The sequence below is a fragment of the Macrobrachium rosenbergii genome, chromosome 55 (genome assembly GCF_040412425.1).
Source record: "Macrobrachium rosenbergii isolate ZJJX-2024 chromosome 55, ASM4041242v1, whole genome shotgun sequence".
Classification (NCBI taxonomy): domain Eukaryota; kingdom Metazoa; phylum Arthropoda; class Malacostraca; order Decapoda; family Palaemonidae; genus Macrobrachium; species Macrobrachium rosenbergii.
In genome coordinates, this window is record NC_089795.1 from 55818585 (window position 1) to 55834516 (window position 15932).

Below are 15932 nucleotides of genomic sequence, written 5' to 3' on the forward strand. Positions count from 1 at the left end.
CCCAGGGCTTGGCCTTTGGCCTAAGTTCTGTTATCTATGGCATCTAAGGCAGCATTTAAGACCTTGTCCACACGATAGGTTATCGCCTGGCTGCATTGGTCCTTCGACCGGCTCCATCCCCCTGGGCGTAATTATGTCCACACTTGCTTGTAGGTGAATTGAATTGTCGTCTTGTTGGGCAGTAGCAAATGAGTGGTAAAGCAGGCCCATGCACTGATATATATATATATATATAATATATATATATATATATATATATATATATATATATATATATATATATATATTACAATATATATATATATATATATATATATATATATATATATATATATATATATATATATATATATATTATATATATATATATATTTATATATATATATATATATATATATATATATATATATATTTATATATATATATATATATATATATATATATATATATATATATATATATATATATATATATATATATATATATATATATATATATATATATATATATATATATATATATATATATATATATAAAAGCCAGATGAATGGTATTAATCGTTGATGTGGAAAACATCATGAACAGAGTTACATAAAATTTTACCTATGTAAACACTATTTGTAAGTATTGGGAAGCCTTGAATAGATAAATAATATATATATATATATATATATATATATATATATATATATATATATATATATATGTATATATATATATTACATATTTTTATTGTAACTGGCATCATCGTCGCTCCGTGTCAGGCTTCACAACACCGGGTACTACCCGTGAGTTTGCTCAACCACCGGTGTTGGAAGTTGGCTGGTTTATCCCCACTTTTTGCCTGATGCCACGAGACAGATGAGGCCAGGGAATACAAAGGAAGGGGTAGGACGTAGGACTTTACTCCGCAACCTGATAAATTATGATGAAGGCAAAAAAGTAGAAGTAAGAGTCTTTTCTCAATCAGTATATAAAGCGAGTGCCATTATAATACATATATTGAACAGGCTTCGGTTTGGACGAACCACCGCTGATGTGAAAATTATGCAAGAGCGCCTGATTCCAGTACACCCGACACTGACCTGGCCCAGATCTTTGTCGAACATTACTCTAGTCTCCGCAACAGCAGCAATCGGAATGAGTTCGCCCGTATTATTCTCGACGACGAAGAATAAAAAAAAAAAAATGTTAACCATAAAGAACTGTTGCGTTTATATGATCGCGCGGTTCTGAGTGATACATTTGCTATATGTCTTCAAATTGTAGACTGAAAAAGTGCTAGTGTCTATCTTTTCAGGTATGGTTATCGTTGTGCGCTTTATAATGGCACTCGCTTTCTATGCTGATTGAGAAAAGACTCCTACTTCTTCTTATCGCTTTCATCATAATTTATCAGCTTGCGGAGTAAAGCCTTACCCCTTCCTTTGTATATCCCCTGACCTCCATTTTGTCTTGTGGCTGGGCTTTACTACCCCTTTAGTGATTTCATTACTTTTTCGCCTGAGATTAGTTTTTTTTTTTTTTTAATGACAACGCCTAGATCGAGAAAAATGTGATGTTAAAGGAAGGGGTTATTTAGGTTTTAGATATAGTTTTTCTTAGCCCTCAGTGGCTTCTCTGTGATTATGATATGCTCACTATTTTGCTGCATAATTATAATTATATATATATATATATATATATATATATATATATATATATATATATATATATATATATATATATATGGGTGATAATGAAAACATTCTAACCGTGGAGGCTCGTTATTTAGGGTAGGTCAACGATCGCGGAAACCAAAACCGCATAGATAAATTCAACGTGTGTGATAAATTTTAATTAATCGATAGTAAGTTAGTCAGTTTCTTCTAACACCACTTGCTATTCACACACATTAAGAAAACGGCGTCTCTTCTAATGTTGTGAGCAGTCTGTACCTGAGCATCAGGAAATTTAAATTTTGGTGGCTGATTTGGATGGCATGCTGTTTTTTTTTTTTTTAAATAATGAAAAGGTGCCCCTCCAGAATATACGAGCTTTCAGAAAAACTAAGTATCACGGCTGTGTCTTTTACCGTTATTGCCTCAGAGATTTGTTAGGTCCCTTACCCCCTACCACAGTTAACTACCATCTCTATACAATTAAGACTACTTTAGTAATAATTCGAAAATTAATATACATGCGTTCACTTGATGATATTTTCTATGCATCTTCACAGATCCATGTAGAGTTTAGAACCACCATAAACAGATTTTATCCCTTGAAACGCGCTCAGTCCCAAAGAAATTTATGATTATTATTTCTATAATTTTGTATACTTTTTGTTATTTATTCTTCAGCGCCGTCATTATTCCACTTGTTTGTTGAACCAAATTTTAAGCCAGGAAATTACTTGTGCAACAGTTGGAAGATGAACTGATGTATAGACTGTAATTTCTGATTGTATTTCCGAACTTGTGTGACAAAGGCAAGAATAGATAATAACTTATGAAGAACGTTCATTGACTTTTGAACTGTAAGGCAATACTTTTTCTGAGGCTATAGAGTTCTCTCTTATCAGGTTACCGAAACAAACCTCGTAACCCGAGTGCTCTCTTATCAGCAGCCTGATTGGCTGGTCATTAATGTTTGATGTCACGCACTGCAGACCAAAATTTATTGCCGCCCAGATACTGAAAATTTCTTGTTCTTCACTATCTGACAAATTATTTATTGAGCTACCTTACAAGAGCAAAATAAAATTTTAGAAGCTTTAAAGTCAGTTGCAGTATTCCAGAATATTTTCGTTTTTGAATGTCAGGAAATTACTGCTGTGTTGAACTGTTGTTAGCAAATATGGGCGGTTCATTTCTAGTCTATGGGTCGTGGGTGATCCACCTCTTTATTGTAAGGGTTTCCACACGCCTCCAACTCATTACACACACACACACACACACATGACAAACAGGTTGAATTCAAGTCAACCATCTGTAGTTCTAACCACTGCTTCATAAGATTATCCAGCATTGCCCAAGGTTTGTTCTCCATTTATGGTCGTTGACTTGCTTTCAACCTGCTTGTGACATATATGCGATCAATTGCCGATGTTTGTTTACATGTTTTACTGTAGAAGACGCACCAGCATACTGCGTCTATGATCCTCGGTGAAAGTTGAAACATCGCCAGTAGTTTCAGTGGATAGGCGGTACAAAAGGATAAATAAGAGACCAAGCTTACTTCTTATTTATTACAATAGTGTGACTGTAAAGGGAGTGGCAAGGATAATGTCATGCTCTGGCCTCTGCGAGCATTGAAAATAAACAAATCGGGTTTTAAATTCACCAGCTAACTTTTCACATCACAGGTATTTGTTTTATAACATCGGTAAAACTATACCTAAAAAGAGACTGCTTTACCGTAACAATGATTCAAACTCATGTCTAGAATACTCTCATCATATTTGGCATAGTCTTTATTTACTGCATTTTTTATTACTGAATATTCTCTCTTTCAAGCGCGTGAAAATACTTTTACAGGCAACAGGGTGAGGGTGGCTTGCTTTGGATATGTTGTTTGAAGGTATATTTAGGCAACACTATGGACATACTTATATACCTGTCATTTAACGCTACAAACATTCTGTATATCTAAAAAGTTCAATACACTTTCCGATTAAGTTACGAAACAGCATATTTAGTATTAAAAATTCAACACATAATCATGAGACTGCAAAACATATAGTTTATCATCAAGGGATCACTTTACTGGTGTCAAAATATATATAGGGTGGGAACCTACATAATAAAAAGATATTTTCAATGTTTACAAAAGATTAGTTTACCCCTTGAATTGACCAACTACATAACTGAAAAGAAAACGAAATCACTGCACTATATATCAGTCTGGAGCATTTGAAAACGATATGATGAGTCTGCTCTCAGAACTGTCGAGTAATCTGTATCATCAAAAGATATCCTTTAAAGCCTATAATTCTAGAACAAAGTATACCGATGAAAAAAAAGTGCTTTCAGAGTCTGACAGTATGAAATGGAAACGTCAGTGAGATAGATGCTCCCATGTCGTTCACCACTTAGAAGTCAAAGAAACGCATTCTAGTGTAACACCCTCCGGATGAATGAAACCTTATACAGTAATAGAAATGAGGATGGAATGTATCCACCACAATCACCCTGACCATAATGACACGAAACAATAATTATAAACTAACATCCGTTGAATGGAACACCTAATTCTTTAGTAATTAAAGACAAGACACAATAAGATCATGTTCGACCGACATTGCAAATGCGGGAAGTGATCCAGAAGGAGGAATGCAAAGAGGAGGAGTTAACTCACAGGAAGCAATCTCACAAACCACATTGTTGTAGACCCACAGACCACACTATATCAACAGCTACCAACTAACGTTTTAGCATTTGTTGTCAATTTCTGAGTCGTATGAGTGAAAGGGGAAAGCTTTGGTGAAAATTTGCAAAGAGAGAGAGATATAATTATATGTATAATAAATATTTCCTAAAAAAAAGTTTACAACAAGGCGTCTTTATGCTCCATGTTAAAAACAAACATATAACACATTCCCTTACGCTTCCCGATTCACAGTTATTTTCTATAAACTTACATTTTCTATGAATTTTTCTAAACCTTATATAAGGATTTATGATAACGGTTCAATATATAATTATGTACTCATGTTCACAATACACACTAACAACACTGACAGGATAATTAGAGATATAGGACCATACTAGAGGAGGAGACCATAATAAGCATATATGGAGAAACAGCAGTGCATAGTCTTTTATTTATGTATGAGGCGATTCCTCTGGGCAAACGCTAAGCAAAAACTAAGCGAAAAGGTTTGAAGCCTTTGGAATTTTCCGATGGTTATTTACAAACAAAGTAAATGAAATACCATCTAAGGTTTTTTTTTATATTAAAATGAGTCACAACAGCAAGGCAACAAAGGAACAAATTTATGAAGTTTCATGATAAGAACAAGATAAAAAAAAGTTGTGTAAACTCTGAATCTATTATGCAGTGGAAAATCACGACACTTTGCACCTTCATCTTTTACTAAAATCTGAAGCAGGAATAATTTGGCAGCAAAGGTCAATCTGCTGGGAAACATTTTGCCCATCGTAATCAAGCTGTTTGCGTAATGCGTGTAAGTGATGTGTATGATATGTTGTGTATTTTACTTTTACAACTATCCTTGCATGTTAGTGTAGAATATGTAGGCTACAATCACGTTTTTGATGTTTCTATGCGTTTTTATGTTGACAGATATGAAAACCTAGATCTGGTCACCAGGTGAGTGTAGTCAAAGCATTGAAAGACTAGTGCTGGCTAAGAAGGATCGTTAGAAATAGCGTCAAGGTTGTTTGCTGTTTGCTTTGTTTCTTCCCTTTTGTTAGTTTTGCAGAAAGACAGTGTTCAGAGACATACTGGCGGCAAAATGAAATTCCATAAAAAATATTTCACAGAGAATCATTTCATTTAAGAAATTAGGGCAGTCCACTTTTACCTTGATTTTGAATGTCTTCAGAAGGTTCAATTTTTGATTAGCAGACACAAGATTGTATTCAAAATTTCATATGCATATTCATATATATTATATATAGATATATATACATATATAGATATATATGTATGTAAGTGTATATGCATATCACTTTGACAGCAGAGGACTTTTATCTGATAATGAACAACAACAGTTTGAATGAAATTCTCATGATTCCGCATAATTACTTAATATACATAATAAACATTTCTACACATAAAAGTAATGTCATACTGACATCGAAGGAATTTCTTTTTATTACCAAAATTATCATAAGTAGTATCATCGTTTCAATCCTAAGACAAAAACAGTTCACAAAACATGTACAATACATATTTATAAATCAGGTAAGAATATCCGTCCTGGACACATACCATTCCTGTACTCAACTGACATGAAACAGCCAATCAAAACAGCACTTCTTTAATATTTCTTACAACTGAGGGCCTTGTGTCTTTCGACTGACCTGTCAAAGACCAAGGGAACACAGATCAGCGGGCTCTTGCAGGAAGGTCCAAATATATCGTAACCTTCAAGAATTTCTTTAGTACTGGCAGCCTTATGTGATCTGGATTTCACGAAGCAATTTAGCCTCTTTTCTGGGAGAAGTTTCTTTTGAGACAGCAACCAGGTTAAACATTAGGCGGAAAAGCTTAAGTTAATTTCCATTCAAAAACATCACAAAAGCCAGTTTTCTGCACTTTAAGCGAAAGTTTCAATATTAATTTCTTTGATAAGTTTACTCCCTCCAAGAGCTCACTGATACAAAGACAGTTTGGGGTCTGTATTTCCTACCAGATTACAGTGACTAACAATAAGTATTGACTAGTATTATCTGGCTATCAAATCAACAACAACGTTAGTTAACAACAAGGGTCAGAACAACTTGTCTAGATGAAAAGGAAAACAAAACAAGAAAACAGGATTAAGGGGTGGGGTATGATTCTCAGTAAGCCAAGTCTACAAATTTATTTTCTCGCTTTCGCGGGACAGACTCGTCCAGAGCTTTGGGTTTTTCTACAAGATGAATCCTTCCAACAGAGAATTGTCATAAGAAGAGCGTATAGGAATGTTTGCGTATAAAAGTTAGCAATGTTAATACTTATTAAGAGTGGTTTATATTTAATCTATTTATTCGTCTAGGGACCACGATCTACTGAGGAAAAGCACTGCTTGATAAAGTACATTTAGAGAATTTGCAGGAGGAGATCACAGTTCACGATTATCTGATATGATGCTTCATGTGATAGCGTTAAGAAGTGATGCTGAAGATTCGGTGTACTATAGATGATAACTCCAATTTTGCAGGATGGGTTGTCAATCTTTATTTAAATCACTACTCTCATATCATTCCAAAGGACCACCTCATGTACAATGAAATGTGTCGGGCAGAGAAGGAAAATGTGTCTACTGCAATATATCGCTTCGCAGGTAGAGCAATCATCGCCAAATATCAGCGCGTATTTATTTATCTGTACGATTCATCAGCAACTTTGCTTGTGCTATACATTTGTGAGACATTGAGAGTAGTAGCATAGAATGTAAGGAACATCCAGCACCCGACTTCTCTTATCCTCTTCTATCTTGATGACATTTTGATCGAAATACTGTACTGTGGATTGCAAGTTTTGTGAATTCTATTATAGTACATATCCATGTGTAGCTTGCGTTCGTCCCTCGCTACGCAGGTCCAGTCAACGCGCAGCGAGGGAACGCAAAGGCCTAAAAGGTTGGACTTTGTTAGTTGTGAAACATCATCAAAATACTAATCTATATATACATCTAAACTGCATTGCTTCTTTATATAAAGTATTAGTTGTGAAACATCAAGTTCGTCCAGAGTGCAAAATTTCCCTGGAGTATGCATGAATGAAGTTAGAAAATAGTGCATCTTGGACAGATTTTTGTTTTAAGAGGAACACTCCACTGATTAGCTCAAAACACACGGACTCCTACTTTCTAATTCACCTGTTACACAGTAATCCGACCCATACTTCTGAACATAATGTTGGTTAAAGAGGGCTTCTAAACCTAGCTTATTTACATTAGTAGACTAGAACTAATTCACCGTGGCACTATTCAAGTCCGAAATGCCTGGAGACATGGGGATACGCATATACAGTGACACCCAGCCCTCATTCGAATTTGGATAATGCCGAGTGCTACTCGTCATATTCATAAGAGAACAGGTTTCATACAAAAATGGATAAGTCCTGTTGCCAATCCACTCTTAAAGTTTGAGAAAGTATTCATTGCTTTATAGTTCCCGAATCGTCCTTATCCACCGAACATTAGTGGGAAATTACAGCTGTAATATTTCACGTTAATAGTGGCAATATAGGTCCTTCGATAGTGATATGATTTCAATGATTTTATCACCGGGAGACAGCAGAGTGCTGTCCATGTATGCCGTCCCTCTTCCTTTGCTATTTAGGGCATAAAAGAAACTGGCCAAGTTCAACGTTAAAACAGAGAGATGCTGTGTTAGTATAGTGGTCGAAAAGTATGCTGTCATCACAGATCACTGTTGTTTCCGAATTCACAACAATTAAGATTCGTAAAGATGTAGGGAAATCAGTCCCTGGCTTTGGTTGAAATACAAAATGAATCGCGAGATAACGCAAATAAGAAGGAAAGCTCTGGGAGTGATCTGTCCAGCCAAGCGAGACAAGGTTCAGCCAGTTATATGTCAAAGGTTACACCTCATATATACACAACATATACAAGATTTTAACGAAGGAATTGCACAAAAATCGTCTCAAAACATGGCTTAACATATGGAAAGAAATAAAAAATGGTTCAATCAATCTCTCACAGACATGAATCAATACAATACATCTTACTACAATGTAAAAATGACGACACATAACATGTGCAGTTTAGGATTTTTATTAAAATTTCTAAACGTTTGTACAATTTTTTCATTTAACGATACCAAAAGATAACAATCAAGGCATATACTAACGCGGTTTGAGGACATCTAATAACTCATATGCAATTAACCGGATCCTTAACTGTGACTCAAAGTGACGTTATCTCTTTAGCTTAAAATAATCATTTCCGATAAATCTGTTACATTGTGTAGTCATATTCACCATCACAGAAATGTATTGCACTTAAACAGAAATCATCATACCCTTAGAACACGATGAGAAAAAAAAAATCGGCAAAATATACGCTGAATGGTAAGGAAACCAAAAGTGATGACTGCTTTGGACCAATTACTAAAAAGAATTAGTGTTTTCGAGCACGGGTGAGCGGACAAAGGCTAATTGCTTCTACATGCAGTTTAATGCCCTGACCTTAACATAGTAATTTTAATTTCATAAAAAGTAACCTCAACTTCAGTAACACACGGATAATAAACAAGCTAGACAAACGGAGAATTCGATGATCGACGATTTTGTTGGGTTACACATCGGTAACAACTTGAACTGAGTAACTGGGACCGGTAGTGACTGGCCTGCCCTCTAGGGGGATGTGAGGCAAACAGTACACTCATAAGACTTCTTGGTGATAGCTCTCCCAATGAGGGATCTAACCTTTGCAGTGGCTCTCCTCAAACAGGTCAACGTGAGGGTCCTATTTCAATGTAGATTTAGCTCCAAGATAGAAAAGATATGAGACGGTGAGATTATATTTACGGACAGTTGGAGGCCGTAGAAAATTCAGACGATTTTAGTATTATGTAAGCTAGGTTGCATGAAGTCCGTTACTTTTCTATGGATTTGTGTTCAGTTGACTAGAATTTAACATAATACTAATCTATAGTATAAATTATAAACATATTTTTGAAAATATAAACATTTTCATTTAACTATAATTTTTGCGTTTTTTACAAATACAGTAACAGGTAACAACTCTAAACTGATTTGGGTGCAAAACAATTTAAGAAAGCACCAAAGAAATGCTTTACGAGAAAAAAAAACTACGGCATTTTCCATAGATATCCTGGTTCAAGTTACTTGTAATAAAATTGTACCATTGGAAATAGGTTAATCTACTTCAATATTTGATTTATGGAAAAAAAAGTACTGGCTGACGTCAGACTTAATTATTCATTACCAAACGGGTTTCAGTGAGAATCCCCCTTCAGTATTTGGTTTCATCCAGTTGTTATCTCATTCCGCAGTTAAGATTCCTAATAATTCTTTTACCACGAAAAAATAAAGAAATAAACTTGCAAGTTTTTAAAAGTTCACCTGATTATGTATATATATATAATATATATATTATACATATATATATTATACATATATATTATATATATAATATATATAAATGAAGGGAGAGACAAATAGAAGTGTAAATCTCAAAATCAGCATGAATATCTGGAACATTAAAATGCAACTGAAGATGACCGATGGACCGACGACATCAGTAGTAAATTTTCTGTTTTCCAGACTTTGCAGCTGTGGTCATTTGAGGTCACCGTAGTTGAACAGTCTTAGGGATCCAGGTCACGGTTAACCTAGAGGAGAGGTCAGGAGTACCGGTGGCCAGAGGAGAAAGAGATAAGTGATAATCGGTCGCCTCTAAAACAGCGGTGACACATTATTTAGGCCTTGTAATTTGCATAGCGGCGGCAGCCCTCCACAATCGCGTTTTCTCTCTCTCTCTCTCTTTCTCTCTCGTCCTCCCCCTCGGATGAGGAGGGGGTTCACTGGAGGATACACTTCCCTGCAAAAGCATAAGAATGGGTCAGACACTTGTGGGCGTGAAGGAGAGCTGGTGGGTAAGGCTTAGGGTGAGATGAACTGGGGGCGTGTGTGTTGTGTGTGTCTGTGAGCGCTTGCTCATTTGCTCTGTTGACTTTGGTTGACTCTGAATTAGGTTGTGGAAGCAAATCTGTTCTAATGGTAGTCTGATGATCATGTTATAACAGAGACAATTCGCAAGTTCATGAAACTACAGTACTACCTATTTTTCGTTAGTCATTAATCTCTTAAAAATATAAACCATAGTAATTAGGATAACATATGGAACAATGCTAATTAGGTATCAAAAGTGTTTTGTTTAAAAAGGGAAATGGCAAAATTCATATCTAACAAACAAAGAACAATAACACCCAAACTGATCTACAGAGTAAGAATATAACAGAGGTGACGATAAAAATATGAAAAGTGCTGAAGATAACAAAGAAAATAACACGTTAACATATTTCTTTTAGGAAGGTGTGAATTGAATCAAATTATTGATTAGCATTATCCTCTACATAAACTGTACAGCAAACGTCTCCAGAACGAAAATAATCCTTTAAGAAATCATTTAGGAGGAAATCCTGGATGCACTCTTTATTATCTTTTTAATCGATAGACTTCTAGTTATAATTTAATCAGCAGTGATTATAGATATTTGAGAGGAAGGAAATTTTTATCATAATAAAAACTGAGAAAAATACACGTAAAGCATAGACTGGTAGGCATGTGATGCGCGTACGAACGACAGAACAACGAACACATCAATTTGCACATCTGTCAGTTTAACAGTGAAGAAATCAAGGATCAGTTAGTGGGTGGTGTGACAGAGAGAAGGGCCTGGGGGTGGGGGTGTTAGTGGAGTTTGCAAGGAGACGGGGGTTTATAACCAACTAACATTCAGGCCAATACAATAATAGTGGGTGTACACAAGGTGCGATATTCCAAATATTCACGTTAATTTTTGGCGAATCACAGTCTATAGCAACCACTTTCTTCTAGTCTAGGGGATTGATACATAATGCCCTCATAAAATCCAACAGTAACTTCGCCTCAGCATAGATCTCAATTAGTGGTGAAAATAAGGAATATCGGAAATTTCCGTCTGCATAATTCTAGCACCCCTGTAGGCTATATGACATGGCGTGCTGTAAAATCTTGAGTCAGTCTATAACCAACAAATTTACTAGAACTAAGCAAGACGGATACTTGACACATTGAGCAGAATTGAGCAGTTGCGGCGTTAAAGAAGTTAGCACAGATACGGCAGGGACAGAGAAAGAGAGCCTGGCCACATTGACAACGAGCAGTCTTAGGAGTTTCGGGCTCAAAAGGGTTCTTTCTCTCTTTTCGTTAAGGTATTCAGCAACTACATTCATCTTATCTTTGAGACTGAAAATGAGCATCTACAAATGTGATGGAATTAATCTGTTTTAACAGTATTTTGTACATATTTTCTAAATATTAGCAGTCTGTTTAAATGTTTTTCCTTAAAGGACCAAGAGACCTCCAGACACATGTAAAAACGATGTACTTCTGCAAGCACCAATCTACAGTGACGACCGGCCCTCCGTCCGTCTCGCTAGATTTCATCAGGGTCATTCTGTGTTTTTAGCAACAGCTAAATAAGTCATAACATCAAACATACACACAGAAAATAAGATATCCTGGATCAAACCATTCATGTTACTCCGCAAAATAAAAGGACGCATATAAAAGACGAAAACCCGAAAAATGACGAGGTACGACCGAGAAAATGACTTAACTATGATTGATATGTAATGTATACAAATTTCAGATAAAACAATAAGATGTAAAATTAATCCTAAGGGTCATGGCACTGTTATGAAGATCCTCTGTTTTCACGAGTATCTTCAACCATTTAATTATTCGATTTTGCAAACAAAGAAAACATGATCATTAAATTTTCTTAAATGTAAGACTGATAAACAACACGATGGTTATCAGTGGAAATTATAAAATCTAAACTACCTTTAGATTAAAGCAATACGAACAATAGATCCTTCGCTAATTTAATATATATATATGTATATATATAAGACAGGGAATAAAGTGTTCCTCAATGCTGTGACAGTGTGTACCATAAATTCTAAATTATAATGAAGCGTGCAAAACATTGTCGACATTATTATTGGCCGCTAGGAATGTATTAATGGCACCATGGAGTTCTCTTCTAAAAATTAGGCAATAACTGATAACTGTCTCTTCTTGAAGAACGTCAGCTTTCAAATCTGCAAAACCGTTTGTCCTTTCCAGTAAAGCTGACGTACTGTCCGTTCTTTAATCCTTCCTCGCTGAATGAGTCTGCCGTTCGTACAAGTACGACAATGTTGCAGTTACATTATAAAGATAAACGGGTCCCTTTCAGAGAGAAGATGATGGGTATTCCTATTTTGTTGCAAAATAGAAGGGCTCCCAGAGTTGACATCACGAATCAGTCTTCACTTGAATTCAGGATCGAGAGGGAAGTTTCCCTAGGCATGCCCTAGTAAAAACACCAATAGATACTTACCAACAATGCTGTAAACCATCGCTTATGGGAAATTATCAGTCTTTACTCATTGTCATGGTTGGGTCTCTTGGCTATGCTAAGAATTTTATAGTAAAACTAAAACAATTCTAGATCTACTAAGTAAAAGGGTGAATTTTGATTTAAAAACGGAATGGTAAAGTAGAAAAACTGGGTCACTTCACTTTTTTTTTTTATTATTTTACAGCAATAAAATTCTTATTCATCTTATTTTTATTAATGCTAACGTTACCATACAAAAGCTGAGGGCAAAAGTTAAGCTTCCAAAAAGATAGACTTCTGATTATTTTGGACTGTTATTGAGATAATTAAACATCTGTGCCCAATGAAGTCTGAGACAGAAACATCAGTAACACAAAAATGAAGGGAAGAGACGAGGAAAACACACCTACACACATAAAAACACAAAAAATAAAAACAAAACAACGAAAAGGTCTTTCAAAAAACACGCAGAGTATGGACACTTAAAAAACCTCAGCGTTTATAAAGGAAGTGCTACACGCGCTGAATAGAGAAATTTCACATGGAGACTACAACAGAGGCTGTGAGTGAGGAACGAGTGAGGAACGTTGAGTAATATAGGACTGTCAGCGTAAAAAGGTTCTTTGGATTTACTCAGTCTCTCCAGGAATGGACATTAACAGAATCAATTGTAGCTTACAATATTTGGGCTTAATGGAATTCTGGATTTGATTTAGGGGGGTTTTTCGATCAAAAGTCAAATCTTTTAATGCAGGGCAGTTGGCTGTCTTCAGCATATGGTAAATATAGGGCTCCACGGTCAATCTAGACACAATAAATTTGTGTGCGTAAAACTGTATGAGAGGAAAATAACAACTATGTAATTTGATATAAAATGACACCAAACAATCGATAAGTCAACTAACTTAGGAGCATTTTTGGGCAGGTGGCAGAAGTGAGTATCATTTGCTTCTCTACCCTGAAGTTAAACACATGAACATTAGAAAACAAAATTATTTATGTGCTTGGTTTATAAACAAGCACTAACCAGGCTGTTTGGCATCTCAGCCGACAACAACCGATTTGATAATCAGAAAATTGTCCCTTCTCCGGTGAGTCAACCATGACGACAAGCCGTCTCGACGGAAGCTTTGTAACAAATATGAACCCTAGGTTGAAGAGCACATAGTTACATAAACTTTATAATAGCTTTTGTCATGCGTGAAGTATAATTGGATTCAAGGAGAGTACCTGTATTATCAGATCCACTAATCACAGTTTTATGTCCCCTCTTTGTTTCTTGCCAAAAAATGTTTGGGGGGTCAGTTTTTTACTCTCATTTTCTTCGCGACCATTCGTTTTTACATAAATACTCGGTTAGCGAAACAAGTTACCTCTTTCAAAAATAATCCATCGGCATCTTCAACAGAGTAATTGCTAATCACAGAAAGAGTGTCATGATAACTCGAAATGAAATGGATATTTTCAATCAGTAAACATAAACATCAGCTTTTACTGAATGCCTTTTTTGCCTAAGGATAACATTTGGATTGTTAAATAAACAATTACGCAAGACACTAAAGTCTAACAGAAGCCTTTACATAATTGAAACTCACTGAAATAAAAATATTTATGACTTCTTAAAAGCTAACACTTGCTAAGTAACAGTATTTTGTCTTCTAACTCCCTTGCCTCTGTGGAACGCATGGTCAAAGCCTTTAATATTATAAAATATTAAATTCATTCGGCTTCCAGGTTGGTGTCTCACTTATTTCCTTCCACTTACTTCAGTTTTACCTTTGCCTCTTGACTTGAAAAATAAAGCGAGATATGGCAAAGGTGCCCTCCTTCGCCTTTTTCTTGCATATGACAAAATTAATTAAACACTGGCTGTCGTTCATACCTGACGAGATCCTTTCTAACTTTTCCTGACCTGATCAAACTCTTATTCTTTATCACCATCAGTGTAGACATTTCTCATATGGAACTCCAATCTCCTTTTTTTGTGCTCCTTTTTAAAATCGGTAGTTTGGTTTTTTCTACCTGCACCTTTTTATGTTACAAATTTATATTTCCATCTTTGAAGGCTTGGCTCGTTACTTAACTTTTCCATAAGGTTGGCAGAGTTCAGAATTTCGACGTTATTTGGATAGACTGGCTAGGAATTTCTCTCTGCTGACCCGTTCTTGTTATCTACCATTGGTTCCTGTTATTTGTTATATAGTCTTCTCCTACCATTCAGCTGAATGCTGTTTTTCAATGCACAGCATTTCGGGTGCGTCTTATTCCTGACACATACCTAATGTATTTTACATAAATTTCCATGTGGTGACCAAGCGATACCCTTGAAACAAGGGAAGGAAACTACCGTTTCCCTCATTTAACCCTCTTCCTCTTGTATCACAAAACATTGAATTTTTGACGAAACAAAATCCACAAAACTTCTTGGAGTGTTAGAAATGACAGATAGGCAGGCCAGAAAGATCCCGAATATTTTTTGGCATTTTTATTTTTATGTCTCAAGACTATTCTAGATTAATTTTCACTAATTGGTGTTCACCTGTATGCAATTTTCTTTGTAACTGACATTTGCTCTAAGTCACTGCTTTCTCATGGGCTTTTAGTCTGTGTTCTAGCCCAACCCTACAAGGAATACTGGTTTCTGATACTACTGTCGGCAGGAAGGCTATCTTTCACCTCATGGTCGTCAATAACCCTTTCGCCGGATACCGTACTTTTTTTTTTTTTTTTTTTTTTTTTTTTTTTTTTAATGACTCTGTTTGAGCCTTAGTTTGCAGTTCAGCTGCTATCCTGTTTTGTTAGCTCGCACTGGTTCATGCCAACATATAACCTTAGAATTGCACTGATCTCTCCTTCAAGCTGATGGTAGGTCCTTTTCCGTTATATTTCCTTGAAATTAGATCAATCTCATGGCAAAGTCAGTGGTATCAAATTTTCCCAAAGTTTTAGAGGTGCTCTCCCTAAATCTAGTAGAAGTAAAGATTCTGCCTCATAAATCCACAAAAATACACGCATTCTAAAATAACTGGATAGTTACTAAGTACATCACAATATCAGGTGTCACCAACATTGCCTACATCAGGCCAGCAGAGGTTTTTGTCATTCCCCAAGACGACTCTGATGCCATCAGTTTGTTTTGACA

The 15932-nt window shown here is 35.7% G+C and overlaps 1 protein-coding gene across 4 annotated transcripts in view; it reads right to left on the reverse strand.

The window, feature by feature from the left end:
• Positions 1 to 3211: 3211 nt before the first annotated feature.
• cpx (complexin) overlaps positions 3212 to 15932 on the reverse strand; it is a 356338-nt gene continuing 343617 nt past the window's right edge. For all 4 annotated transcript variants that reach the window (XM_067098603.1, XM_067098602.1, XM_067098600.1 and 1 more), the window contains one exon: positions 3212 to 10240. In XM_067098603.1, coding sequence (XP_066954704.1) covers positions 10221 to 10240 — 20 coding nt within the window. In that variant the 3' untranslated portion in view covers positions 3212 to 10220. The remainder of the gene's footprint in view (positions 10241 to 15932) is intronic.